This window comes from Vitis vinifera, chromosome 2, assembly GCF_030704535.1.
Source record: "Vitis vinifera cultivar Pinot Noir 40024 chromosome 2, ASM3070453v1".
Lineage (NCBI taxonomy): Eukaryota > Viridiplantae > Streptophyta > Magnoliopsida > Vitales > Vitaceae > Vitis > Vitis vinifera.
Genome location: NC_081806.1, coordinates 7,376,817 through 7,403,525, shown reverse-complemented (window position 1 = coordinate 7,403,525; position 26,709 = coordinate 7,376,817). Strand labels below are relative to the sequence as shown.

Below are 26,709 nucleotides of genomic sequence, written 5' to 3'. Positions count from 1 at the left end.
TGGATACTATCGGTTAATTTAACTTACAACATTTTGTTAATGTGTACAAATGGTTCAATTATATTTGACAGTTATTTGCTGCTAGGTTTTTGTTGGATTTGGATATTGCAGCTCCTAAGATCATTATTCCTACCGATTTCCGTCCGGACAACAATAATTCAACAAAACTTTTCCTTGACTTGGGAAATCTGGTGATTCGGACAGAGGTTAATACCTGAACTTAAAAGTCTAGGTTATTCAGTCTTGACTCATTTTTTTTTTTTAATTATTATTTATATATAGGTTTCGCTCTGAGCTCATTTAAGCAGTGTAGAACATTAATTTGTGTAGGATGATTCTGAATGGGGTTCACCCGAGGAGATGTACATGTACTTACAATTCAATTTGGTTTTGAGTGATGTATCTGCTTGCTTGGTGGATGGCGACTACCTTTGGAGTCAAACACATTTAAACAGTGTTGATGACTCTTCTCACTTAAGTGGTGTTACTTTCTGGCCTGTTATTGATAAGTGTGGGGTAATCCTAAAGCTTCAACAGGTATTACTTATAATATTCTTCCATAAAATGTAATTACGCACACAAACACACTCTTATGTATTTACTTCAGTATGTTAAAGCCTCCAAAACTAAAGTTCTGCCATCTTATTCAGATCCGACTAGAGAACCCATCCTACCCTTCAACAAGACTTGCTGTGCGAATGCCATCATTAGGATTCCATTTTTCACCAGCTCGGTATCATCGATTGATGCAAGTAGCAAAGATCTTTGAGGAGGAAGATGGCAAGAAGTCAGATCTTCTTCGCCCTTGGAATCAAGCTGATTTTGAGGGGTGGTTGTCTCATCTTATATGGAAGGTTGCCCTTTCTATTCTATTCTTATTTTTTCTTTTTTTCAAAATTTCTTTTTCTGGTAGTTCATGTCATTAGTTTTGGTGATATTTTATAACAGCCATATGCTTCTTTTCTGTTCCTTTTTCTAATGTATAGGGTGTGGGAAATAGGGAAGCTGTATGGCAGCGGAGGTACTTCTGTCTTGTTGGGCCTTTTCTTTATGCCCTTGAAAGCCCTGGCTCTAAATCCTACAAGCACTATATCAGGTTCAGACATCCATCTTTTCTTAAATTGGTTCTTATATATTTTTGTATCAGTTCATGATAGGATAGAAACATCTAGTGCAACTAAAGGAATTGCTAAGAAATGATTTTCTATGGATGATGAAATCAGGAAAAACTAGGGAGTCTAAACCAAACAAGTTTTTCGATGAATACATGATTATTGAAGTTTTGCATTTTCAAAATACTAAATTGCATTACCAGTAGGGTAAATTTCTTTACTCATTGATATTGTCAAAACTAAGAATAATGATATGCCTCAATCTTGCCAATAGGTAGAGATGATGTATGGGGATTTGCATTGATTCTTAGAGGTTGACATATTTTTGATAGAAAGTTATACGATAATCTCAAAGTGATCAATGGTTATTTGTTGATAGAAAGTTTAGTATCACTTGCTAATTTAGTATTTGAGGTCCATAAAATCCATCCATTTAATGGTTATTTGCTTTCAATAACACTTTGAGTGCACAGAGTTGGTTTGTGATATGTCTTTTTTCCATTTCTGTGAAATACAAATGAAAAGGCCTTAGTCAAAACTCGATGATACAAGCCACTTCAGGTCACAAAACTTCATGCTAGAAAGCTTTTAAGTTTCAATTTCTCAAAGCCAAGGTAGGAGCTGAAATCCACAAGGGAGGCCAAGGTAGGTGTCTTGAAAATTTAAGAGCCTATTTGACCATATGATTTAAAAACAGTTTTTTGTTTTTAAAAACGGAAAACTATTTTTAAAAATTCTTAACACTATTTAAGCGTTGTTATCTGGAAATAGTTTAGTGGAGTCCTTCAGAGAAGGCTGCCTAGGCCTATCTCTGAGCACTTCCCTATTTTGCTAGAGGGTGATGGTTTAAGAAGAGGACCCTTCCCTTTCAGATTTGAAAATATGTGGCTTAAAGTAGAAGGATTTAAAGATCTCCTACGGAACTGGTGGCAGGGGATTGTTGTAAGAGGCCGTGCTAGCTTTAGGTTGGCTGCTAAGTTGAAGGAGCTTAAACAAAACATTAAGTCTTGGAATAGGGATGTTTTTGGGAGGCTGAAATACAATAAATTTTCAGCTCTTCAACAAGTGGAGTTTTGGGACATGGTGGAAAGTGAGAGAAATCTGTCAGAGGAGGAAATAGAGTTAAAAAAGGAAGCCAAAATCACTCTTGTCAATAGAAGCCAACTTAATAGTTATTGAAAAGGAGCCTAAAACCGTTTTTGAACACTTAAGCTAGCTCGAGTCCCAAATAATCACAATACCTCCTGAGGCCCCACAAGCTGGAAGAATAGCCCACTCCTCACTTCTACCTTTCCACACACTACCCATAAACCTCTTATCTCAATTCTCCCTCTTTGTTTCTTGAAGCATCGCAATGTCTGGGTTTACAAAACTTAAAAAACCTTCTACAATACTTCTTTTCTCTTTGAATCCCAATCCTTAACATTCCAACTTAAGATCTTCATGTAAAACAAAAAGGTCCCTCCAAAATACCAAAACTAACCTAAGAAGCACCGATGCTCCAGGAGGCCTCTATGTATTATATTAATATATAGATATTAATTTTAGTAGGGCACTTGCCCTCTTGGCATCACGTGGCTCTGTCACTGTTATTGGCCACCTCCACAATACTGTCATTGACTTATTTTGCTGCTTGTAACCAGGCTTGGTTATTCTATTGTAGATCTTTCCCTCTCCCTTTTGCTTCTTCTTTATTACTGACTAATGCTAAGGTTGTTCCCTAGCTTTCTTACTTCTAGGGCTTAATACAAAACATGGCCATCCATAAAAAGTGTAATCTCCTAGAAGAGGACCTAAAATGCTGAACCAGTTTAAAATTATGCAGCATCTTCCAGAAGTGGATCAAATCTTCAATCCTTGTGTTTCTCTCTCTCTCTCTCTCTCTCTCTCTCTCTCTCTCTCTCTCTCTCTCTCGTTGTGTGTGTGTGTGTGCGTGTGCAATTTGTTTGATTAGAAACTGAGAATTCTTTGATATGAATTTAAAACTACAAGTGGAGGGTGTGAATTTCTTCCAAAAATACAAAGGATGATAGAAAAAAAAAAGTAGGAAATACCTAAAAAGAGTGAAAAGGTAGCTATATAGATCAAGGATGAAACAAGAACATGTACAAAATATAGTAGCAAAAAAATAGAAAAAATTTCAATTGCATGGCTTCACATCTTGCTAGTCAATTTGTAACATTAGTAGCTACACATTCAGACCAAGAGAAGGAACAACCCAAGTTGTTAGCTAGAGTTAAGATTTAACAAAGCCCCATGTTGTACTTCCAAGGACCTCTCTCCAACTTAAACACCCATGAGAGGGTCCTTGGAAGGTTATTAAAATTGCTTTCCTAACCAATTTATTATGGATTTTTGTTTCACTAGAGGACCGCACCTAATATTTGCAAGGCTATTGAACTTGTAATGTAGTTGAAATGAATTTTTCTGATTAGTCTTTCCAATATTGTGCTTCAACCATTTTGTTTGTCCTAAACATGATTGATCATATCACTATGTCATTTTCCCTTTCAAATTGCTCTACTGTTCTGAGTAACCTACTGGTTGTGCTTTTTGTAGCTTACGAGGAAAACAACTATATCTTGTTCCTCCAGAGTTTGTTGGTAATGTGGAACATGTATTGGCTATTTGTGATGCGGCACGATCCAATAGCAAGGTTGTGAATATGTGGTTGTGATCTAAAGATTATAAACTTTTGAACATTTAGGCTTTGTTTGGCTTATGGAAAGTATTATAGAAAGGAGGAAAAAAAGAGGAGAGAATCTCAAATTCTCTTGTTTGATTTTTTGTGGAAAATATAAAGGAAAATGAATTATAATAATAGTTATTTTGAAAGTTATATATTTTTAAATTCTTTTTTCCTTATGAAAGAGTAATGACATTGAAAAAGTGTTATGCAAAATAATTAGAGTTCAAAATTATATTTTTATGTTCCTTCATTTTTTCTTTCCTTTCTTCCTACTTCTCATGATCCAAACAAACCCTTAATGTTTGTTTTTAATATTTTTATGAATGCATGGTTCTTCCATTGTCACACGTCTTGTCATTTGCATGTAGGTTGTGGAAGATGCAAATGCCCTAATACTACGTTGTGATTCTGATGATTCAAGGAAAACTTGGCAAAGTCGCTTACAGGGGGCTATTTATCGTGCATCGGTATATTGGCCATGCTGTCTAGTCTATTGAAAGTTCTAATTTATTTTGAAATTTTTGCTTCATTTATATAATTCGTTGGATATGTTGCATGCCTACATTGTCTAGTTAATAGGGTAGTTGAAATGTCACAGGGTATTGCTTTTCCTATGGACTTGCAAAGTCCCACAAGATGCAGGGATTAAAAGTTGGTCTTATGTCAGTTAAATAGGTTTTTTTTTTTTTTTTTCCTAGTGGGTCTTTATGATTCCTTTTCTTTTTAATGCAATTCATTTGTTAAATCATTGTTAACAAGCACATGATATTGTATTTTTGGTAATTTTGAGGGATTTTTTGAATTAAAAGATAACAATTAATTAAAAGAAAGACATACAAATAAAGGAAGTTCCTTCTTGTGGAACCCTACATTAGCTAATCAAGAAGCCAATAGTTTGGCTAAGAGAAGAGCCTCTTCTTTGGTTCGTTTGTAGGGGCTCTTATGCAACTTAAGTTTTGTTATCATCTTTAAAAGCTCCTAGCCATTAGTAGAGTACTATTGGAATAGGAAAAGAGCACAAATTGAGGCCATGAGGATGTGGCATCAAGATTTAGGAGTAGTACATCTCTAGGGGTATGAAATCAACAAATGCCAAGTGTTTAGACCCATTTCTTAGCTAGTTGGGATGCTACTTGATTGAGGAATCCAATTAAAGCAACTTAAGTTCTTTGAAATGACAACAATTTTTGCACTTAACCATCCAGTTTGTGAGGAGCATTCTTCCCTTAAGAAACCCAAGTAGTAAGACTGGTCAATTCTTTTTTTACTTTGAACTTGTCAGTTTTTCATGACTTTATCTCATCCAAGTTTTTTGACTAAGGTAAGATCATTGTTAAATGGCTAATCTAAATTCAATGGGTTTAAAGCAATCTTTGATCACTTGACCATAATGATCTCTGACCTGCTTCTGATGGCGAAGTTTTTTGAAGTGGAGAAAAAGGCTTTCCAGGTAAAGTTTGAAGGCTCCAATGGGGGAACTTGGATTTCAATAACAGAGAGGAGTCGAGGTTTTGTTGTCTCAATAGGTTTTGGAAAGGAGAAGTTGGATTGGTTGTCGGAGCATTTGAAGAAAGCTGTGGAGTTGGAGGCTTCCAAGGGTTTTATTCGAAAGATTAAGGGCAAGACTAGGACACATTTGATGGAGATTTGTTTCACTAGTAGAGGGAGATTCATGAAAATTACAGAATTTGTTACAAAGAGGAAACCCTTAATTCTGGTTGTTCTTGAGGGTGTTAAAGGCAATAGGTGGGAAGCCTTTAGGAAGGCGATTTCTTCAGTGCAAGATTTGTCTGATCAAGCTGTAAGAGCCTCGAAGGAGACGATTGAAGTTTCTCAGGCGAGTAAGGGCATTTACAGAGGATGTTGGTCCTATGCAGATGTGGTTGCAGAGGAAGGACCTAGGAACGGAGCTCTGTTGCCAGTTGGAAAATGGGCTAGAGCTGTAATTTGCGAAAGTAAAGGAAAAGTTCAAGATTGGTTTTATATAGGAAAAACTATTGCGAGGATGATGGATACGAAAGGAATGGTGTCTGTAAACCCTATTTATGCTTACAAGGGGTGTTTTTTTTGTGGATTTTGCAAGGAGAGCTGATTGGTTCCAAGATCAGGGGAGTTTAACAGTGAGAGGAGGGTTTATTTTTCTGAGGAGATGGTCGCCAAGAGAAAATATGGTTGTACTCAGAAAATTTAGAAGGGGTTGGTTAGAACTAAGAGGCCTTCCTTTTCATTTGTGGGACGAGGATCAACTGAGATACATTATGAAGAAGTGGGGAAAGGTAACGAAGGTGGCACGAGACTCTGAAGCTTGTAGACTTGTCGAAGGTAAAGTTGTGGGTGGAGATGCTTCCAAATGTTGTGCTACCTGCGCTGCTAGAGGTGGAAGGTGGGGCTTGGACATTCATAGTTGCAGTTTCAGTCATCGGAGAAGTTGAAGAAGACGACCTTTTCAGGTTTGAGTCAACTCGTAGCAAGGACTAGTTGATGTCAGCGGGAGGTTGCGTCTCTCAGAGGGCAAAGGATGTTGAGGGGCTATGTGCTATTACTAGGGATAATGAGTGCTACAACTGGAGGCCTCTTCCTTGTTCCAGTTCTCGTTCTTCAGTTTCAAATCTGGCTTCCAAAACGGAGAAAGGCTGGGGAGGGAGTCTCTTGGGCCTAGGCAATATCGGGCCCTTAAAGCCAGATGCCTTGTTAAAAGCCCGATCTGTTAGGGCCCAGTTTGGGGCTAAAAGCTTTGGGCCTCCTGCTAGTCCAACCCACGAAACATAAGCAAGGTCTTCTAAGGGCGGCCCTGTAGCTCTTTCGTCCTCAAAGCTTCAGTGCTCAGATTCTTCCGCAAAGGAGGTCTTGTCAATTGTACAATCTCAAGAGTCGTCAAAGAAAAAGAGTCGTTTCCTATATCCCTTTGTCAATATATCCCTTTGTTGTTTCCTATAAATAAAAAAAAAGAGTCGTCAAAGATAAAAGGCCCCTTAGTCTCTGCAAGGCGCAAAGCAAGAAGCTGGCCTCCGAGCCTAAAGGTGTCGCCTTTTGCATCGAGAAGTAAATTAGACGAGAGTGTTGCCGCAGAAGCAAATCTAGCCATTTTTCGGGGTAGTTCAGTCTTCAATCAGGGCGTTTCTTCTTGTGGTCTAGAAATTTCCAAAGATTTCACCGTGGAGACAGAGGGAGACGAAGGGCTTTCGCATTGCAGTTTGGAAAACAAGGTGTGTCTTCCTTTCTCAGCTTCCTTTGAGAAGGGCCATCCTTTGGCTGGGGTTTTTGTTCCAAATTCTCTTTTCGTCTCTTCTGTTTCTGCTTTTCACTCTTTTCGTTGCTAGCCCATTTCTTCCATTCCATTGGAGTCAAACCTTGTTTCTCAGGTTGTTCCTTTTTCGAATTTTCCTGGTGATGAGTTTCACCGTCTTGTTGGCGTGCCCATTTTGGAAGGTGTGGCATCCCCTTTAGAAGCCTTTAACCAAAATTTTAAAGACTGTTCTTTCCTTAGGGAACCGCTTAGTAGCCCTGAGGAGCTTTGCGTCTCAGGTAGGGTGTCGTCCCTAGAGCTAGAACCTCCTGCCCTCCCGTTGGAAGGTTTTCAGATTTAGGGCCGCATGCCCAGGAAAATGGTCAAGGTTCAGTAAGTTTTGGAGAGTTTTTTGGATTAGAATTGTCAGAGATAATGGAAAAGGTGCGGCAGTAGAGAGTAGGAGTACTCTTTCTGCGGACAAGGTCTATTTCAGAAGGAAGAGAAAAACTAGTTGTGGAATCCAGCGAGAGACTTAGGTCTGGTTGCAGTTTGTGCTGGGTTTTTTTTGTTTACATGAAGATCTTAAGTTGGAATACAAGAGGGTTAGGTTCCAAGAAGAAAAGGAGTATTGTCAGGAATTTTTTAAGTTCTCAAAATCCAGATGTTGTGATGGTTCAGGAAACAAAGAGAGAAATTTGGGATAGGAGGTTTGTGAGTAGTGTTTGGAAAGGTAGAAGCATGGAGTGTGTTGCTCTTCCTGCTTGTGGAGCTTTAGGGGAGATTGTGATTATGTGGGATTCAAATAAGTTAAAGTGTACAGAGAAGGTGTTAGGGTCTTTCTCTGTAACTGTTAAGCTGAATTCTGGTGAGGAAAGGTCTTTTTGGTTAACTTCATTGTATGGCCCGAATAAGCCTTTGTGGAGGAGAGATTTTTAGTTGGAGCTTCAAGACCTATATGGTCTGACTTTCCCAATGTGGTAAGTAGGATGGGATTTTTACGTAATTAGGAGGATCTCTGAGAAACTGGGTGATTCTAGGTTAACATTCAACATGAGGTGTTTTGACGAGTTTATAAGGGAGAGTGGTTTGTTGGACCCCCTTCTAAGAAATGCAGATTTTACTTGGTCAAACATGCAAATTGCTCCTATTTGCAAGAGGTTGGATAGGTTTTTGTTTTCTTTTGAGTGGGATTCTTTTTTCTCTTAAAGTCTTTAAGAGGCGCTTCCTAGATAGACCTCAGATCATAGCCCAATTTGTTTGGAAACTGATCCTTTAAAATGAGGTCCGACTCCTTTCAGGTTTGAGAATATGTGGTTGCTCCATCCTGTAAATAAACCAAATCTTGGATTTTATCCTTATTCAGAGAATTAGAATTATCCGAGATTTTTTACAATTTACTACCAACTGACTCATCAAGCAGGGTGGTTGGTTTTTTTTGTCTGTTTGTTTGCTTGTTTTTGTTTTTTTGTTTTTTTTTGTTTAATAGATTTTTCTAGGAATTTTCCTGGAGTTTCTAATTGTTGTTGAACTAACGATGGCTAGAACCGTGGCTAGTCTAACTCAAACAACTCTCTAGGAATGAAATCATTACTTTTATTATCCCCTTGAAGGTGATCATGACTAAAATAAGGTTTAGTTTTAAAAAAAAAGTGACATCCATTATTACATATATTCTTTTGGCATGTGGATCAAATCATTTATACCCTTTTTGTGTTGAAGAATATCCAAAAAATATGCTTTTGGATGCTCTAGGATCAAATTTTCGACAATTATGATTATGGACATGAATGAATGTAGTGCAATAAAAAAATTTCAAAGGTAAATTCATTGAAATTCGTCAAGTATGAAAACACACGTTGAAAAAATCAAGTGGAGTTTGATATTTTAAAACCCTAGTAGGCATCCTATTGATCTAATAGATAACAGTTAAAATAGCTTCATCCCAAAGATATTTAGGAACTTTTTGTTGAAATTGGTGATCTAGAAACTAAAAGATGCCTATTCTTTCTTTTTGCCACTCAATTTTGTTAAGATGTATCAACATAAGAACTTTGATGTATTATGCCACTTTCCAGAATGTAATTTCCCAACAATTGATTAAAGCATTTTGTTCCATTGTCAGTTCTAAAAATTGGAATATTTGTTTAAAGTTGTGTTTTGACCATTTTGTGAAAAAGTTTAAACACTTGTGTTATTTCTCATTTTCCTTTTAGCAAATACACCCAAGAAACATTTGTATGATCTTCTATAAGGGTGATAAACCACTTTTTTCCTAAAAAAGTGCTAACGCTAGAAGGTCCCCAAACATCACTATGTATTATAGCAAAAGGTTTAGAGGTTTTATCGGGTTGTGAAGGAAAAAATGCGCAATGATGCTTTGCAAGTTCACAAATTTCACAATGGAATGAAGATGGATCTTTATTAATAAACAACTTTGGAAATAGATGTTTCAAATATTGAAAATTGGGATGTCTTAAACCTAAAATTCCATAACATTATTTCATTCTCACTAGTTACTAAAACAGATTCAGAACAAGTATCCTAAGCTTGTCTACCTAGTTTGATTCCATCTTCGAAGAAATAAAGTCTTTCACCTTGTCTATCACTGCCAATCATCTTCCCTGAGTTCAAATCTTGGAATTCACATCAAGATGAAAAAAAATTAGCTTGACACTTTAAATTAGAGGTTAATTTATTAACAGACAATAAATTGTAAGATAAATTAGGAACATGAAGAACATCATGGAGTGTAAGAAGTGAGGAAATTTTGATAGATCATTTTCTAGTACTAGTCGAAAATGATCCATCTGCTATTTTTATTTTTGTGTTACCTGGACATGGACTATAAGAAGAAAACAGATTTGAAGAACCAGTCATATGGTCGGTTGCACCAGAATCTATGATCCATGGGCAATTTGAATCAAGGCTAACAAGGGCTGTGGGAAGATGATTACCTTTTTGGGCTAAAGAATAAGAAGAGGATTGATTTAAAGAGACCTTAGACTAAAAAAGTTTGTATAGATGCTTTATTTGATTCCTAGTAAAAGAAGATATTTCTAAGGAAGGTTGCTGCCCCTGTTTGTCGCTTTTAGCTTGGTAGGCATGACTCTCCTCATCAGGTTTCTTCTTCTAGTTTGATGGCTTACCGTGAATCTTCCGACAAGTATCATGAGTATGCTAGGGTTTCTTACAATGGTCACATGATGGTCTCTCACCCTTTTTAGAATTCCTTTTTTCTCCTTCTTGATCAAACCCCTTAGTAACAAGGGCAGAACTATCAAATTCTGTTCTAGCCCTTAGAGACTCAAGGTTCATCATAATGGATCTTCTAGCCTCTTCTCTTCTAGCTCTAATACCATATTAAGAAAGAAGAGATAGAGAAAATAGTATATCTTATTCTCCTTGATGATGATGAATATTTATATACAAATACACTTGAGTTTTACTATAGTTCGAACTCTATCTCATACTTTAATTCTAACTCTATATTTTATTCTAATTCAAACTTCTAATAAATAGATGGATACCAATATTTAAATTAAGGATAAATAATATTCCTAGATTCTCGACATATTTTTATTTTTGTGATAAGATCCTTTCTATCTTCCTTATACTTGTTAGTTACTTCTAAGTTCTCAAGTACTTCGATGGGCGTGATTTTATTAGATTGGAGTTCTGTCTCTAGTGAAGTAGAAGGGTGGAGAAGGTGCTTGTGGGTGGGAATCCTACATAGGTTGACTTAAGTTTATTTTATTGGATTCTCATATAGCAACTTGGGTAGATACTTATAGGCAGATTGTGTTGGAATCATGTAGGCAAGGAGCAAGCCTTTTCCTTAGCTTGTTAGAGAGGGATTATCAATTGAGACAAAGTTGTTAGCATTGTTGGAAAGCTTGACTTGGGATACTTAAATAGATTTGATGATATTCTAGTGGAGGGTGAATTGGCTATAGTATTTTCTTGGGTCCTTTGTGTAAAAAGAGGACGCCATAAGTGGGATAATTGGTTGTGCACAATTTTTTATTTTTCAATAAAGTTGGAATATTCTTGTAGGTGGATTGTTTTTCTTTTTTTGGTCAACCTATTAATTGATTGGTTTGCTAAGTGAGTTCCTTCTTTGTTGGATTTTTTTGTAGGGAAGTAGTTTTGTCCTAAGTCTTTTTTGTTATATCATTTTACTAACTAATAGTCATGTAGAGACACTTACTTTTAGGTAGAGCTTTAAACTTCCTGATAAAGTCGACTGGAAAGAATTTAAATGGCAAAAAATTGATGGATAAGGTTTGGAAAAAAAGTTCTTGGGGAGGAAAGGCTTGATGGAGTTGGGGACTAGATCTTGACATCAAATAGATATACATGAGTGAGGAGGGTTGGCAATTTCCAGGTCTAAAGTTATAATAGAAGTAGAAGCTCTAGGATGAGGAGGTAGCAAAGAAGTTCAGAACCATAAAGATAGAAAATTCTGTGTCTATCCCTAGAAACAACATAGATGCTAGGATATCGTATGTGAAGGGACTGATTCCTCACAATAGATTCTCTCAAAAGCAGATTTTTGAAGAATCTCCAATTGGAAGGTCAAACAAAATGATAGAAATCAAGGAAATCTTGTGGAGGTTCTCTAGGGAGAATGATGCTTTATGGCACAAGGTCATTTTGAATATTTATGGGTTAAACTCTAATGGATGAGATGTCAACTATGTTATTAGGTGGTCGCATAAATGCCCTTGGAAGGCTGTTGCACAAACATCCTTAGATTTCTTTCGTTTCACTCATTATTCTATGGGAGATGGTACAAAAATCTGCTTCTAAGAGGATCTTTAGTTAGGTGATTAATCCCTTAGTGAGCAATTCCCAAACATTTATAGAGTAATAAGGTTAAGAAACTCTGTTATTTCCTTAGTGCTAGTTTCCTCCTTCCCCTCTGTGTCTTGAAACTTCATTTTCATTGTTACCTCTTAGAGTAAGAAATTGAGGAGCTAGCTTGTCTAATGTCAGCTTTAGTCCATATCTATTTGTCACCCACTTTTCTTGACACGAGAGTTTGGTTCTTGTCATCATTGGGATTGTTCTCAATTTACTTTTTTTTTTCAATGCTATTTTTTCTTCAATCAATTCAGATCCTTTTATTCTTGCAATTTTTATTAAGAAATTCAAAGCTCAACTAAAAGTGAAGGCCTTTGCATGGCTTGTGGCAAATAAGAAGATCAATACTAATGTATTGCTCCAATGGAAAAGATCATATAAAGTGCTTAACCCGGAATTGTGTGTTATGTGCAAGCGGAGTGGAGAGTCCACATATCATATTTTCTTACATTGCTTAGCAGCACTAGAGAATTTTGAACTCCTTATTTATACGGAACTAAGCCTTGAATATTCTTAAAAGCAATTTGAGACTTGTTTTATTTCTGTGGGCTTCTTCTAGTGAAGCTTTGCAAGTAGATCTTTGAGCCTTATTATGCTAGATTGGAGCCTGGTTTGCAGAACCATGAGATTGACCAAGGAGTCACCTTGTGAATGGCAACTACCGTCAATAGGTTTTGTCAAGCTAAATTTTGATGGATGTTCTTTGGGCAACCCAAGGCAGTTAGAGATTAGAGATTAGAGGGTTGAGTAGAGATCATTCTAGTAGAGTGTTGAGAGCCTTTTAGGCTAGGGTCTAGCCATTTAATAAAAGATTCTAGCTCTTGTGGAAGGGTTATTAATGGCGAAAACTTTGGGATTTTTTGATTTTTTATAGAAGGTGATTATGCTGTCATCATATCATTTGGGCGACTAAGAAACAGGATCATGGAAGTTTGATGTGTGGTTGTGCCAGATTATTAACATTTCTTCAGAGTTAGGATGTTCCTTCTCTTGGACTCTTTGCTTTGGCAATGATGTGGCAGATGCTTTAGCAAAAGGTGGAGCTAGACATATGGTTTCTTTTGTTGAAGATTTAATTCCTTCGCGAATTTTAATTAGATCTTACTTTTTGTGAATTCTTCTTTTCGTACGTGGGAAAGTAAGTTCCAGGAACCTATGTGGACATGATGCATCGATTGTCAGTAAATTATAACTCAGTGGTATCTTTTTCTTGATTCATTAAAATTATGCAAAGAAGAATATAACAAGAGACTACTAGTTCTCCTGTCCAATGCAACTTCACTCTAAAATGCTCAGCCAGTGTGGTCTTGGACTCTTTCAAATCGCTCAAGAAAGAGAGACATAGTCTGCTTAAATTACTGAACTGGAATCTTAATAAAATTGCAGTTGTCTAATTACCCACAGCAGGGACTTTCTGCTGTATCGTATGATTGAGACCAAGGTCCCTTCAGTGTAGTTTTTAACTGCAGTACAGTTGCGAATTTCATGATTATTATGTTTTCTTAGTTATCTGTTCATTAGGTAACAAAAGATTATCTCACAGAAATTTACATGCAGGGTTCTGCGCCTATCACAAGTCTATCGGAAACTTCATCAGATCCTGAAGACTCAGACATTGACAACAATAATGTAATGGATATGTCAATGATAGAGAGTGTTTTTATCACTGGAGTTCTTGATGAACTAAAAGTCTGCTTTAATTATAATTCTCTGGTAAGCCTGGATTAATTCTAAGCCAATAGTTGTGCTTCAAAGAAGCTGCTGAGATATTTGACTAATGTGATTAATAAAATAATTGTAGCATGATCAAAATTACGTGGAGGTACTTCTAGCTGAAGAGAGCCGTTTATTTGAATTCCGAGCAATAGGTGGTCAGGTTAGATCGATAAGAACCATGTCACTGTTTATGCATGTTTTAGTGGTCTCTTGTTTTCTGGATCTCATTATATTCATGTAAACAGGTGGAGCTTTCAATTAGAGCAAATGACATGTTCATTGGAACCCTTCTGAAATCTTTGGAGATTGAAGATTTAGTTTGTGGCAAGGGAGTGTCTCAGCCTTGTTATCTGGCAAGATCATTCATCGGGAGCGTAGATGTGCCTTCATCATTTGAAGATGCTGGAAATCCAAGTTATGACAACAATGGTTTGACTCAAAATGAAGGAGATGATAAATTCTTTGAAGCACCAGAGGATCTGATTGATTTTGTTGATTGTCCAATGCAGTCTTCGGGGGGCAAACACCTAAGTTCTCAAAGTCAAAACTCATTTCCACCTGAAAAACCATTGTTAAAGCCCCCTAGTTTTAGTCGTGTTGCTGGTCTACTTCCTGCTGAGGCCCTTCAAACTAGGAGGGACATAGATCTTACTGACGCATTAGATAGTTTTGTGAAAGCTCAAATAATTATTTATGACCGGAACACTCCTTTGTATAATAATGTTGATAAGCAGGTGGGTAGTTTTCTAGTTTGAAATATTTCCCTTTATTTCAATATGTGGTAACCTAACTAGTTTTTCCCATGGTTGTTTCAGGTAATTGTGACACTTGCTACATTGTCATTTTTCTGTCGTAGACCAACGGTTCTTGCCATCATGGAATTTGTTGATGCTATTAACGCTAAGGATGAAGCATGTGAATCTTTTAGTGACAATTCCCCTATTGTGCAAAGAGGAGTCTTGGAGGAGGAGATGGATGATAATCAATTGATGGTTGAGGAGCCTGTTGTCAAAGGTTTGCTAGGAAAGGGGAAATCCAGAATCATTTTCTATTTAACATTGAATATGGCTCGTGCTCAGATCCTGTTGATGAATGAAAATGAAACTAAGCTAGCTAGTCTGTCACAGGATAATCTGCTTACCGATATTAAGGTTCTCTTAGCATTTTCCTTTTTCTGATTTATACATCTAACTTTATATGTTCCATGAAATGTGATCCATATCTTGATGTGTACTTAATTTCTTTGTTTCAAAGGTGTTTCCATCATCTTTTAGTATAAAGGCAGCTCTCGGAAATGTAAGGATCAGTGATGACAGTCTTCATAGCAGCCATATTTTTTTCTGGATTTGTGATATGAGAAATCCTGGGGGGAGTTCGTTTGTTGAGGTATTTTCCCCTTTTTTGATAGAAAATTTGTGTTATTTCCATTTAGTATGTCAGTTTTAGATTTGAGCAACTTTATTGGAACTGGGCAGATTTGATGGCAATTGGTTAGATTGACATGGTAATATCACAGGGTTCAACAAGTTTTATTCCTTTTTCACAGCTTCTTTTCATTAGACTTACAACAACTTTTGTTTCAGAAGTTAAAAAGCATTTGAATACAACATCAATTTTCATGTTCTCCATTATTAGTCACACTCTTAGAACATGTTTACATGGGAATGAGGAATGAGAATGAATATTTTGTTTCCTTTCCTATTTCTCCTTGAATTGGAATGAATTTGGTGATTCCAATTATTTTATTTGTATGCACCTAGGAATGTTAGGTTGGAATGATTAATTGTTTCCATTTCAATATTAGGTAATAATGAGAATGAGAATGTAAAATTTAATAAATTGATAATAATATCTGTACATATAGTTTAAAATAATTTTTTTAATTTTTATTTAAAAAAACTTCTCAAATTGTATCGTTTAAAATAATTTTTTTTTTATTTTTTTTATTTTGATTTAAAAAAAAACTTCTTTGATATTTTTTTTAACTAAATAGTAAAAGCTTGTGTGGTCATATGATTTAAAAACAATGTTCTATTTTTGAAAACAAAAAATTAGTTTTAAAAATCTATAGCACTGTTTGGGTGGTGTTCTCTACAAATAATTTTTAAATATAAAAAAGAATCGTTTTTGGGAACAAGTAAAAGTTGTTTTTATTGATTTTTTAAAATAAAAGGAAAATAAGATTTTTTTTTTTTAAGAATAATTAAGTGAGATATAAGTAATACTTTAAATTCTTTAATGAATGCTCTAATATTTAAGAATAATTTGGAATTCAAAAAATTGATTAATTAATTACAGATTATATAAAAAGTTTTAGAATATTCTATCCGTAATTGAGTACTCAATGTATGTAATGAAAAACATGACTCATTTATACATTAAAGAAATAAACTTTATTTATATGAAATTCATTTAAAATTAAATAGTATTAGTAATTATTAATTTTAAATTTTTTGTTATTTATTTTTAACAAAATAAATCAATTATTCTTTTGTGAAGATATTAATATTCATATTTTATAATATTTATAAGAAGTATAATTTATGATTTTATTATAATATTACTATTTATTTTTTAATTTATTTGTAATGATAAAATTATTATTTTTTAATAAAACTTAAATTAAGTTTGGTTGATTTTTGTATGAATTGAATTTATAATTTTTTACAAAATCAAAATAAAAAATTATTTTTAAAAATACTTATCTAAACAAATTTTTGGTTTTTTATTTTTTGAAAAGTGATTTTAAAAACAACTTGCATTGAAGAATCAAAATACCGTTTATTAGAGATGAATCAAAATCCTACTTGTAAGTGAGATTTCATTTTCATTGGAATTATTTTTTTATTCCATTCTTATCGTCATTTGAGTTATCAAAACATGGAAATGAATGAGATGTTTGTTCCTACTCCCCATTCTTGCATACCAAATATGGCCTTGGTTTCTAGTTTAATAATGGTTGCGAACCATGGTTTTGTTTTGAACTTGGATTGGAGGTGGGTTAGGGGGGTTTGGTGGTTTTGGGGAGTCAGTGGGTGTTGCTAGACACTAATATGTAATAATATTTCAAACTCCACATCCTAAAATTGTGACATATTTCTTAATTGAGCATTAATGTGTTCTCTACGTTGTTGGATGATGCTTTATCTCAAAAGCTATTTTGTCTAAATGAGTAGTAGCTGCAATAGTGCACATACTTGACAAGTCCATGCCAATATCCATATAAAGATATTCATACATATTGAGAGATACATGCACATTGAGAGAGAGAGAGAGAGCTCAAGATAGAGATTGAGGGAGTTCAAAAGGGGAGGAGGGAGTGAGGGCTAACCGATATAGTATCCATCAGACCAAAGGGTTAAGTGCTTTCCTGCTAACCCTGTTGTCGAAATCTTGAAAAGTGATACCTATCATACCCTTGATATCTGAAGGGTGACCTCGAGATACCTACTAAAGAAAAGCCATATGATATTGAATAATATAGAAAGGGATGATTGACAAATGTCTCTACTCACCATGGATAAGATGCATTTTTTTTGCAATAATAGCTCTAAAAGATCTTCCATGTAGAGAATGTTAATATTGACTTTTTCTTTGTGAGTAACTAACCAAACACATTGTCCTTTTTGAGAGGCTTTACAACTTTGGATTGATTTTCTAGAGGAACCCATGTACAACACTAATTATTGGGGAGTAATTCGAAAAACTTTCTAGGAGAAGATAAGGCATGTTTTATCTTATGTCTAACATCTTATGTCCAATGCAATAGTGAGAAGTGGACATTTCTAGAGAGAGAAAGGAGGATGAGAGCTCATGGTTTTCTAACCATTGAGGTTTCTATAGAAATCAAGGTTCTATGATGCAGAAATCAACCTTCCAACCATTTGTGGAAATTAGAAGGTTTAGATTGGTGCCTTATTTCAGAGGAGAGTGGTAGTAATTTGGAGTGATCCTTCTAAGAAGAGGAAATATGAGAAGCGGTCGTTCACATAGACATGTAAAAGGTTTCAAATCCAGATGGCTTCGCACTTACACTTTATCTGGATTGTTGGGACATCATTAAAGAGGATTTGTTAAAGGTTTTCTTGGAGTCTCATGACAATGGAGTCATCAATTAGAATACTAATATCACTTTCATCGTGGGATCCAAACCAATAGAATATTTGACGTTAGACCTATTAGTTTAGTGGCTAGCCTCCACAAAATCCTAGATAAGGTGTGGTCCCATTGTTTATGGGGGGTTTTGTAGGAGAGTGTTCATATTTCTTGGGGACCCTTGTTGAGGGGAGACAAATTTTAGATGCAATTCTAGTGGTGATTAAAGTGGTGGATGAGAAAAGATGTTCTTGAGAAGAAGGAAGTGTCTTTAAAATTGATTTTGAAAAAATGGACAGTCATGTGAAATGAGATTTTTTGGATCATGTATTAGATTGGAAATGTTTTGGGCGGAGGTGGAGATCATGGATTCATGGGTGCATTTCATCAATCAATTTTGCAGTACAGATAAATGGGTGCGCTAAAGGATGGGTTAAGACATCTAGGGGCTTAAGGCAAGGCAACCCCCTCTCCCAATTTCTTTTTACCATTGTTATAGATGTGTTGACTATGTTGATGTTAAGATCAAAGGAGAGAGGAATCTTATAAGGCTTTTTGGTAGGTAGAAATAGAACAAGAGTGACACATTTATAGCTTGTTGATGACCCAATATTTTTCTCAAGAGCCAAAGAGGAGGATTGGTACAACCTTAAATTAATTTTGTTGGTTTTTGATAATGAAGAATTTCTGAACTCCTTTATTGATAATGAATCGGTACACACCATACACATATATATACACAAATGACTGAATAAGAAACAATCAATCTAGCTTAATTCTCTCCTAAAATTAGGAAACTAAATCATAAGGAAATATCCTAAATGATCTCTCCTTTTTTATTCCTAAATTAAAGTCCTAACTTTGGCATTATTTCAACACTCCCCCTCAAGCTGGAGAATATATATCATATAATCCCAGCTTGCAAGTTAAGTCTTCGAAGTTAGGCCTAGGTAAAGCTTTGGTGAGGATGTCTGCGGTTTGGTGCTTGGTAGGAACATAGTTTAATTTGACCGTCTCACTAGTCACCTTCTCTGTGATAAAGTGTCTGTCAATCTCAACATGCTTGGTCCTGTCATGATGCACGGGGTTCTTTGCTATGCTTATAGCTGCCTGATTATCACACATCATCAGAATTGGAGATGAACTCGTTTGTCCCAGTTCACTAAGAACCCTTTTTATCCAAATCCCTTCACAGATTCCCTGTGCAAGAGCTCTGTACTCAGCTTCTGCACTACTTCTGGCTACAACTGATTGCTTCTTACTCCTCCAGGTAACAAGATTTCCCCAGACAAAAGAACAATATCCGGAAGTGGACCGCCTGTCAATGATGTTTCCTGCCCAATCCGCATCTGAGTATACTTCAGTGTCACGGTTCTCTGTCTTTCTGAAGAATAGGCCTTTCCCTGGTGTCATTTTTAAATATCTAAGAATCCTGTAGACTGCTTCCATGTGTTCCTCAGTGGGGCTGTGCATGAATTGACTTACAGCACTCACTGCAAAGCCAATATCTGGCCGAGTGTGTGAGAGATAAATCAAGCGCCCGACAAGCCGCTGATATCTCCCCCTGTCTACCGGTGTACTTTCTTTCTCGATACCAAGTTTCTTCTGACTATCCATAGGAGTATCAATTGGTTTGCATCCAAGCATACCGGTCTCCTTAAGAAGATCGAGTATGTATTTTCTTTGAGAGACTACGATTCCTTTCCTTGATCTAGCCACTTCCATACCAAGGAAATATTTCAGATTTCCAAGGTCTTTAACTTCAAACTCTTCTGACAAATACTTCTTCAAATTCTGTAACTCCCCCATATCATTTCCAGATAGAATAATATCATCGACATAGACTATCAATATGGCCAATTTCCCGGCATGAGATTTCTTGACAAATAGAGTATGATCAGCCTGACCTTGCTTGTAGCCCAGCTTCAGGACTGCTTTTGTGAATCTATCAAACCAGGCTCGAGGAGATTGTTTAAGGCCGTACAATGATTTTTGGAGTTTGCAAACCTGATTCTTTGCCATACTTTCTTCGAAACCAGGTGGTATTTCCATGTAGACTTCCTCTTCTAGGTCCCCATTTAGAAACGCATTTTTTATGTCCAGTTGTTGCAAGCACCAATCTTGATTGACAGCCAATGAGAGAAGGATCCTGATAGTGTTCAGTTTTGCAACAGGAGCAAAAGTCTCCTGATAGTCTATCCCATAGGATTGTGTAAACCCTCTAGCTACCAAACGAGCCTTGAATCTTTCGACTGATCCATCTGCTTTGTATTTTATGGTGAAAATCCACTTGCACCCCACAGGCCTCTTCTCAACCGGCAAATCTGTGATAGTCCACGTCCCATTCTTCTCAAGTGCATCAATCTCATCTTGTACTGCCTTCTTCCATTCTGAAATTTTTAATGCCTCTTGTATTGTGTTGGGAACCTGAGTATCATCAAGAGAAGTAGCAAATGCTCTGTAAGATGGTGATAACCCTTCATACGTAACATAATTCCCAATTGGATGATCTGTACATCTCCTAACACCCTTCCTCAATGCAATTGGCAAAGTAGAATCATCAATGCTGGGAATTAACACCTCTCCAGCCCTATCCTCACCTATGTTCTCTTCAGGAAGACTTGAATTGGAGTCAATATATTGGCCACATGTTGACTGTGATCCGTGCTCTAATTCCTGTCTTTTCCTCCTCCTGATGTAAACTTGTAAGTTCTCATTAGCAAGTTGTGGGGCTATAGGTTGAATAGGCATGGGAGACTGGATGGTCACGGGAGAAGGAACATTTGTGTGCTGGGCTGGCTGAACTGATGGCGGCATGGGTGTGGACAACTCAGTGGGCGCGAATTGGGAAGGATTTGGTGACTCTGAGTGAAAAGAAGGTACACCATCAAGAAAAGACTCCCAAACTTGATGTTCATTCATGCTCTCCCCCTGAACATGAGATTTGGGATAGAAGAAGACATGTTCAAAGAAAGAGACGTCCATGGTGGTGTAAAATCTTTTGTTGGTTGGAGAATAGCATTTGTACCCTTTTTGGGTTGGAGAATACCCTAGAAAAATGCACTTATTTGCTCGAGGAGCAAATTTGCTACGATTTTGAGGATACACATGAACGAATGCCGTACAACCAAATACTTTGAGTGGTAAATCAGAAGAGGCGGCATGGGTGTGAGGAAACTGTTTTAAGAAAAGTTGACGTGGGGATTGAAAGGTAAGCACTCTGGATGGCATACGGTTAATCAAATAGGTAGCTGTGAGAATAGCTTCCCCCCAGAAATAGTTTGGAACATTAGAGGAAAACATAAGGCACCGGGCAACCTCCAAGAGATGTCTATTCTTGCGTTCGGCCACCCCATTTTGTTGTGGGGTGTCAACGCAAGAACTTATGTGGATAATGCCATGATTTTGAAGATAAGTACTGAGACTACTAGTAAAGTATTCCTTTGCATTATCTGACTTGAGGACTTGTATTTTGGAATTGAATTGATTTTGAACCATACGATTGAAGGTTTGAAAAATGTGCCCGACCTCTGACTTTTCTTTCATAAGGAAAACCCATGTTACCCGAGTATGATCATCAACGAATGTCACAAACCATCGAGTGCCAGAAATATTTTTTATCCGGGAGGGACCCCACACATCACTATGTACTAGAGAGAAAACAGTCGAAGGTTTGTATGGGATTTGAGGATATACTGTTCGAGTATGCTTTGCAAACTGACAAATTTCACAGTGATAAGATGCTGGATTTTTATTGATAAATAATCTGGGAAACAATTTTGCAAGGTAAACAAAGCTAGGATGACCAAGGCGATAGTGTAACATTATAATCTCACTATCTTTATTGACCTTAGAATTTGACACAGAATTGAAAGACTCTGACATACTCTGAGACTGTACGCAACTTGCTTGAGAGACTTGGTTGGAGAATTGGCCACATGAAAGGAGGTAGAGCCCGGAACACAGTTCAGCACTGCCAATCATCTTCCCCGATTTCAAGTCCTGAAAAACACACAAGTTTGGATAGAATTTAGTAACACATTGGAGATCATGAGCCAATTTGCTAATGGACAAAAGATTGCAATCCAAGTTTGGAACATGGAGGACAGAGTCAAGATATAAGTCTTTAGTAAGTTTTATAGAACCTGTCCCGGCAATTTTTGACTTTGAACCATCAGCAATATGGACGGATGAATGACCATTACTTGGCTTGTAATTTTGAAGAATGGCAGCATCTCCTGTCATGTGATCAGAAGCACCTGTGTCTACTATCCACGGCCTCATTCCTCCTCGATTAGCAGTGAAGGCTACACCGGTAGTACTGCCACTGCCAACTTGGCTTAATAATTTCTGTAGCATCTCCATCTGCTCTTTGTTGAATGGACTCGGCTCGGGAACAGAGGTGCTCTCAGAGTTGGCAGCCACGTGTGCTCTGCCATCTCTGTCAAACCGTGGCTTTGGTTTCCAATCAGCAGGTTTGCCATGAAGTTTCCAGCAAGTCTCCTTATAATGGCCTGGTTTCTTACAATAATCACACCAAGGCCTATCCCGTTTCTGACGATCTCCACCACTACTATTAAATGACCGAGCCGCAAGGGCAGAGGCATCCAATGTTGGGGCAGGTTGCTCTTTTGATCCCATCATCACTTTCTTTCTACTTTCTTCACGTCTAACCTCTGAAAAAGCCTCCCTGAGACTTGGCAAGGGTTTAATGCCCATGATTCGGCCTCTAACATCATCCAATTCCCTGTTTAGTCCTAGGAAGAACTTGAACAGTCTCTTTTGTTCCACAATTTGCCTGTATGTTGCTGCATCATCCGAACATTTCCATGAGTGAGTCTCAAATAAGTCAAGTTGCTGCCAATACCTTGTGAGTGTGTTGTAATACTGAGTAACTGACTGCTCTCCTTGGCGGAAGTCATGTAGAGCTGATTCAACCTGAAACAGTTCTGAAGTATTTTCAGAACTTGAGTAAGTTTCTTTGGCTGCATCCCATATGTCCTTTGCAGTCCCAAACAGCAAGAAATTTTCGCCTATGTCATTGTTCATGGAATTGATAAGCCATGACATGATCATGCTGTTTTCAATCTTCCACTTCCTGAAACCCGGTTCTGTAGTTTCTGGCATGACTGCTTCTCCAGTGAGGTACTCATCCTTTCCTTTACCGCAAATGAACAGCAACACAGATTGTGACCACTGTAAATAGTTATGGCCATTTAATTTGTGTCCTGTGATGAGAATAGGAAAGGAATCATTGCCACCAAGGTTTGGAATTTCAGATCTGCCCCCTGATTCTGGTGACGTGACGCTGGATACTTGTGATGATGCCATTCCGTATTTTGTCATGGACCGGAAAGGTAGAAGAACACTTTTCAAGGCACGTGCAGGGACTGGAGTTGAGAAAAAATAGCCGAAGGACGCCGGAAAATCTGATCAGAGGGCCCGCGGAAGCAAAAGAACCCCAAAAGAGGCACGTGCAGGGCTCGGATTGCACAAACAGGTAGGAAGGGTGGCTGGTCGGCGTCAGGCGAGCCTGGAGGAGGAAGCGCGTCGCCGGAAAGTGGCTCACGCGCCCTCACGCGCCGGCGCGTGAGATGCAGTCGCCGGCCGGAAAAACGCGCGTGGGCGGCGCGTGGATGGGTTTCTGGTTCCGGTGCTTTGGGACAAATTGGAGATCTCCTCCAGGCGCTCCTTGCGGTGTAGAAAAAAACCGTCGCCGGAAAGTTCGCCGGAAAAATTCGCCGGAAAAGTTGCCGGCGGTGAGTGTTTTCTGACGACTATTCGACTGACTGGAAAGTGTTTTCTCCCTTGGCTCTGAGAACAGGGACTGATGGCCGGAATGAGAGAGAGAGAGAGAGATGATCGGATTGAGATATGGCCAGAAAGATTTGGCCGGAATGAGTGATGGCCTGAATAAGAGGTGGCCAGAAGGGATTAGGGTTTCAGAAAACTGGCTCTGATACCATGAAGAATTTCTGAACTCCTTTATTGATAATGAATCGGTACACACCATACACATATATATACACAAATGACTGAATAAGAAACAATCAATCTAGCTTAATTCTCTCCTAAAATTAGGAAACTAAATCATAAGGAAATATCCTAAATGATCTCTCCTTTTTTATTCCTAAATTAAAGTCCTAACTTTGGCATTATTTCAACAGATAACTTTGTAGGCTCAAGGTGAATTTGAATAAGAGTACCCTATCGGGTATTATCATTAGTTAGGCTCAAGTATGTGAGTTAGCTACTTTTTTAGAATGTAGGATGTTAGATTGACCCCTTTCTTACTTAGGCCTCCCTTTTAGGGAATCCTAAAGCAATATCCTTTTAAGATTCGGTTGTAGGGAGGATCTCACGCTGATTAGATGGTTAGAAGAAAGCTTACTTGACCTTGGGAGGCAAAATCACTTTTGTGCAATCATGTTTGTCACTTATGCCCTTATACTTTATTTGTTTAAAGCCTAGGTTATGGTGGCCTCCTGAATTAAGAGTTTGTAGAGAGATTTTATCCAGTCAGGGGTTGGGGATGGGTAGGGAGATCACTTTGTGGGTTGGAATAAGGTGTATAAGCCTAAGAGGGAAGGAGGGCTAGGCATTGGGAGTATATTTTTAAGGAATAAAGCCCTTCTAGGGAAGTGATTGTGGAGGTTCCTTAGGTAGATGATGCTTTATGGCACAATGTCATTTTGAGTTTATGGGTTAAAACTCTAATGGATAGAATGCCAACTGTGTTGTTAGATGGTCGCATAAATGCCCTTGAAAGGCTAGTGCACAAACATTATTAGATTTCTTTCATTTCAATTGCTATTCTATGGGAGATGGTACAAAAAAACGCTTTTGGAAGGATCTTTAGTTAGGTGATAAATCCCTTAGCAAGCAGTTCCTAAATGTCTATATAGTAGTGAGGTTTTAACTTGGTTAGTTCATCAATGCTAGTTTCCTCCCTCTCTATATCTTAGAACTTAATTTTTATTATAATCTCTTAGAGCAAGAAGTTAAGGAGTTAGCTTGTCTAATGTTAGCTTTATGTCACGGACTTAGTCGTTCACTAAGCTCGTGTGGCACTTAGGCAAGTCACGATGCTTGATCTTGCTAAGTCAGCCTTGTTCCCAATGCTTAGCTTGCTAGGCTAAGATGCTCACGACTCGAAAGCTTAAGAAGCTTAATAGGCAACTCTTTAAAGAATGGAAGCTCTTATTAACTCAAGGAAGTCTTTACAAGTGCTTGGAAGCTCACTTGCTTGGTGCCTTGGTCAAATGAGGCCCTCACCTATTTATAGGCACCAATGGAACTCTTTGGAACCTTGGAGGGTTCCTTACAATTCAAGTATATTCTAGAATGTCCTACATCATTCTATGTACAAGCCTATGTACAAGAATACACAAGAGACCTCTGGAATTCTCTAGAAGGCTGTGGACTCTTCTCATGTCTTCCACCATAGTGTAGTGTTGTGTGGATTTCTCCAGACTTCTCTAGAACCTTCCACACTCTTCCCACTCTAGGTGTCTCCAGAAGCTTCCCGACTCTATATAAGCCCATGGGGAGGCTCATTTGAATCATCCTGTGACATTTAGCTCATGTCTATTTTGTCACCCACTTTTCCTAACATGAGAGTTTGGTCCTTAACATCCTTAGGATCATTCTTGGTTAGCTTTTTTTGAAGCTATTTATGCTTCGACTAATCCGATTCCTTTTATTCCTACAAATTTTATTTGGAAATCCAAAGCTCCACCAAAAGTGAAGGCCTTTACATGGCTTGTGGCAAATAAGAAGGTCAATACTAATAGCTTGCAGGGTTGGTTTTATGATTTTAGAAAATCCACCAAGACTTTCTTTTGGTTGGGGTATGAGGGGATGCAAACAAGTTGGATCGTTCTTAGTTAGGTTTTTTTAAAGCTATTTATGCTTCGACCAATTCAGTTCCTTTTATTCCTACAAATTTTATTTGGAAATCCAAAGCTCCACCAAAAGTGAAGGCCTTTGCATGATTTGTGGCAAATAAGGTCAATACTAATGGCTTGTAGGGTTGGTTTAAAATCCACCAAGACTTTCTTTTAGTTGGGGTATGAGTGGAATCAAGTTTGTAGGCTGAAACATGAAGAGGAGTTGGAGCTTATGATGGTCTATGGAGAATAGAGCTTTTGTGGGTAAGTTGCTCTAGAGGTTCTTATGGGAAGTGACTTGTTATGTGCTTATAAACCTATATAGTTTACACTCCAATAGATAAGATGGTAACATTGTATTTGGGTGGATTGGCTGCTTCCTGGAATGTTTCCTAGCTATTTCCTGATTTCTCTTGTTGTATTTGTGTCTTGGTTTAGGATTGTTCAAAATCTGTTTCCCAGAGGAACTACATTTGTCAGATCAGCCCGCCCTTTGGCTTTAATTTTTTAACCTATAACTTGTCTATTGATGTCCCCATCTTTCATGTTCTAGATAGTTTTTCTTGAAAAGTTGCATTTAAAAAGACAATCATTTTCAATGGTTTTAAAGGTAATTCAAATGGTAAAGCTTTATGCGAGGGTTGGCACTTGCCATCCTGTGGGTGATTTGGCTGGAAAGAAATGTTAGGTTTTTGAGGATAGGTGGATGTGGGTAGTTATTCATCACCTGAACTCTTTGAGGGTAGAGTAGAAGCTCCAGGAACTAAAAGTTGCTTTTAGTTGGTTGCTTTTTGGGGAACCTGGGATGGATCAAGATTGGTGGCACATTCAGAAATCAATGTTGCAGAATCGTAAAGAGTTTTCTTCAAGCTGGCTTGAGTTGAGTAAGCCATTGTGCTGAGATATTGGTTCTGTTCGAAGGTTTGATTAAGGTAAACTATTGGGGATTTTTAAGTTCTTAATGGAAGGTGTCTCAAGCATTGTTCTTTCTGAGATATCTCAGTGGGCAATATGGCATTGAAAATTGATGGTTGGTTGTGCAAAACTTTTGGTCTTCCTGGGGTTTGGGTTACTAGATCAGTTAACTACACAGTGATCAGTTGGCCATGTGAGGTG

At 37.5% G+C, this 26,709-nt stretch overlaps 1 protein-coding gene across 1 annotated transcript in view; it reads left to right on the top strand.

The window, feature by feature from the left end:
* Window positions 1–26,709, top strand: part of LOC100260794 (uncharacterized) — a 170,216-nt gene that overhangs the window by 52,879 nt on the left and 90,628 nt on the right. The window contains exons 16-26 of the mRNA XM_059734098.1: window positions 86–206; window positions 331–537; window positions 651–854; window positions 987–1,096; window positions 3,672–3,768; window positions 4,170–4,268; window positions 13,451–13,606; window positions 13,695–13,769; window positions 13,855–14,343; window positions 14,425–14,760; window positions 14,864–14,995. Of these exons, the coding sequence (XP_059590081.1) occupies window positions 86–206; window positions 331–537; window positions 651–854; window positions 987–1,096; window positions 3,672–3,768; window positions 4,170–4,268; window positions 13,451–13,606; window positions 13,695–13,769; window positions 13,855–14,343; window positions 14,425–14,760; window positions 14,864–14,995 (2,026 nt within the window). The remainder of the gene's footprint in view (window positions 1–85; window positions 207–330; window positions 538–650; window positions 855–986; window positions 1,097–3,671; window positions 3,769–4,169; window positions 4,269–13,450; window positions 13,607–13,694; window positions 13,770–13,854; window positions 14,344–14,424; window positions 14,761–14,863; window positions 14,996–26,709) is intronic.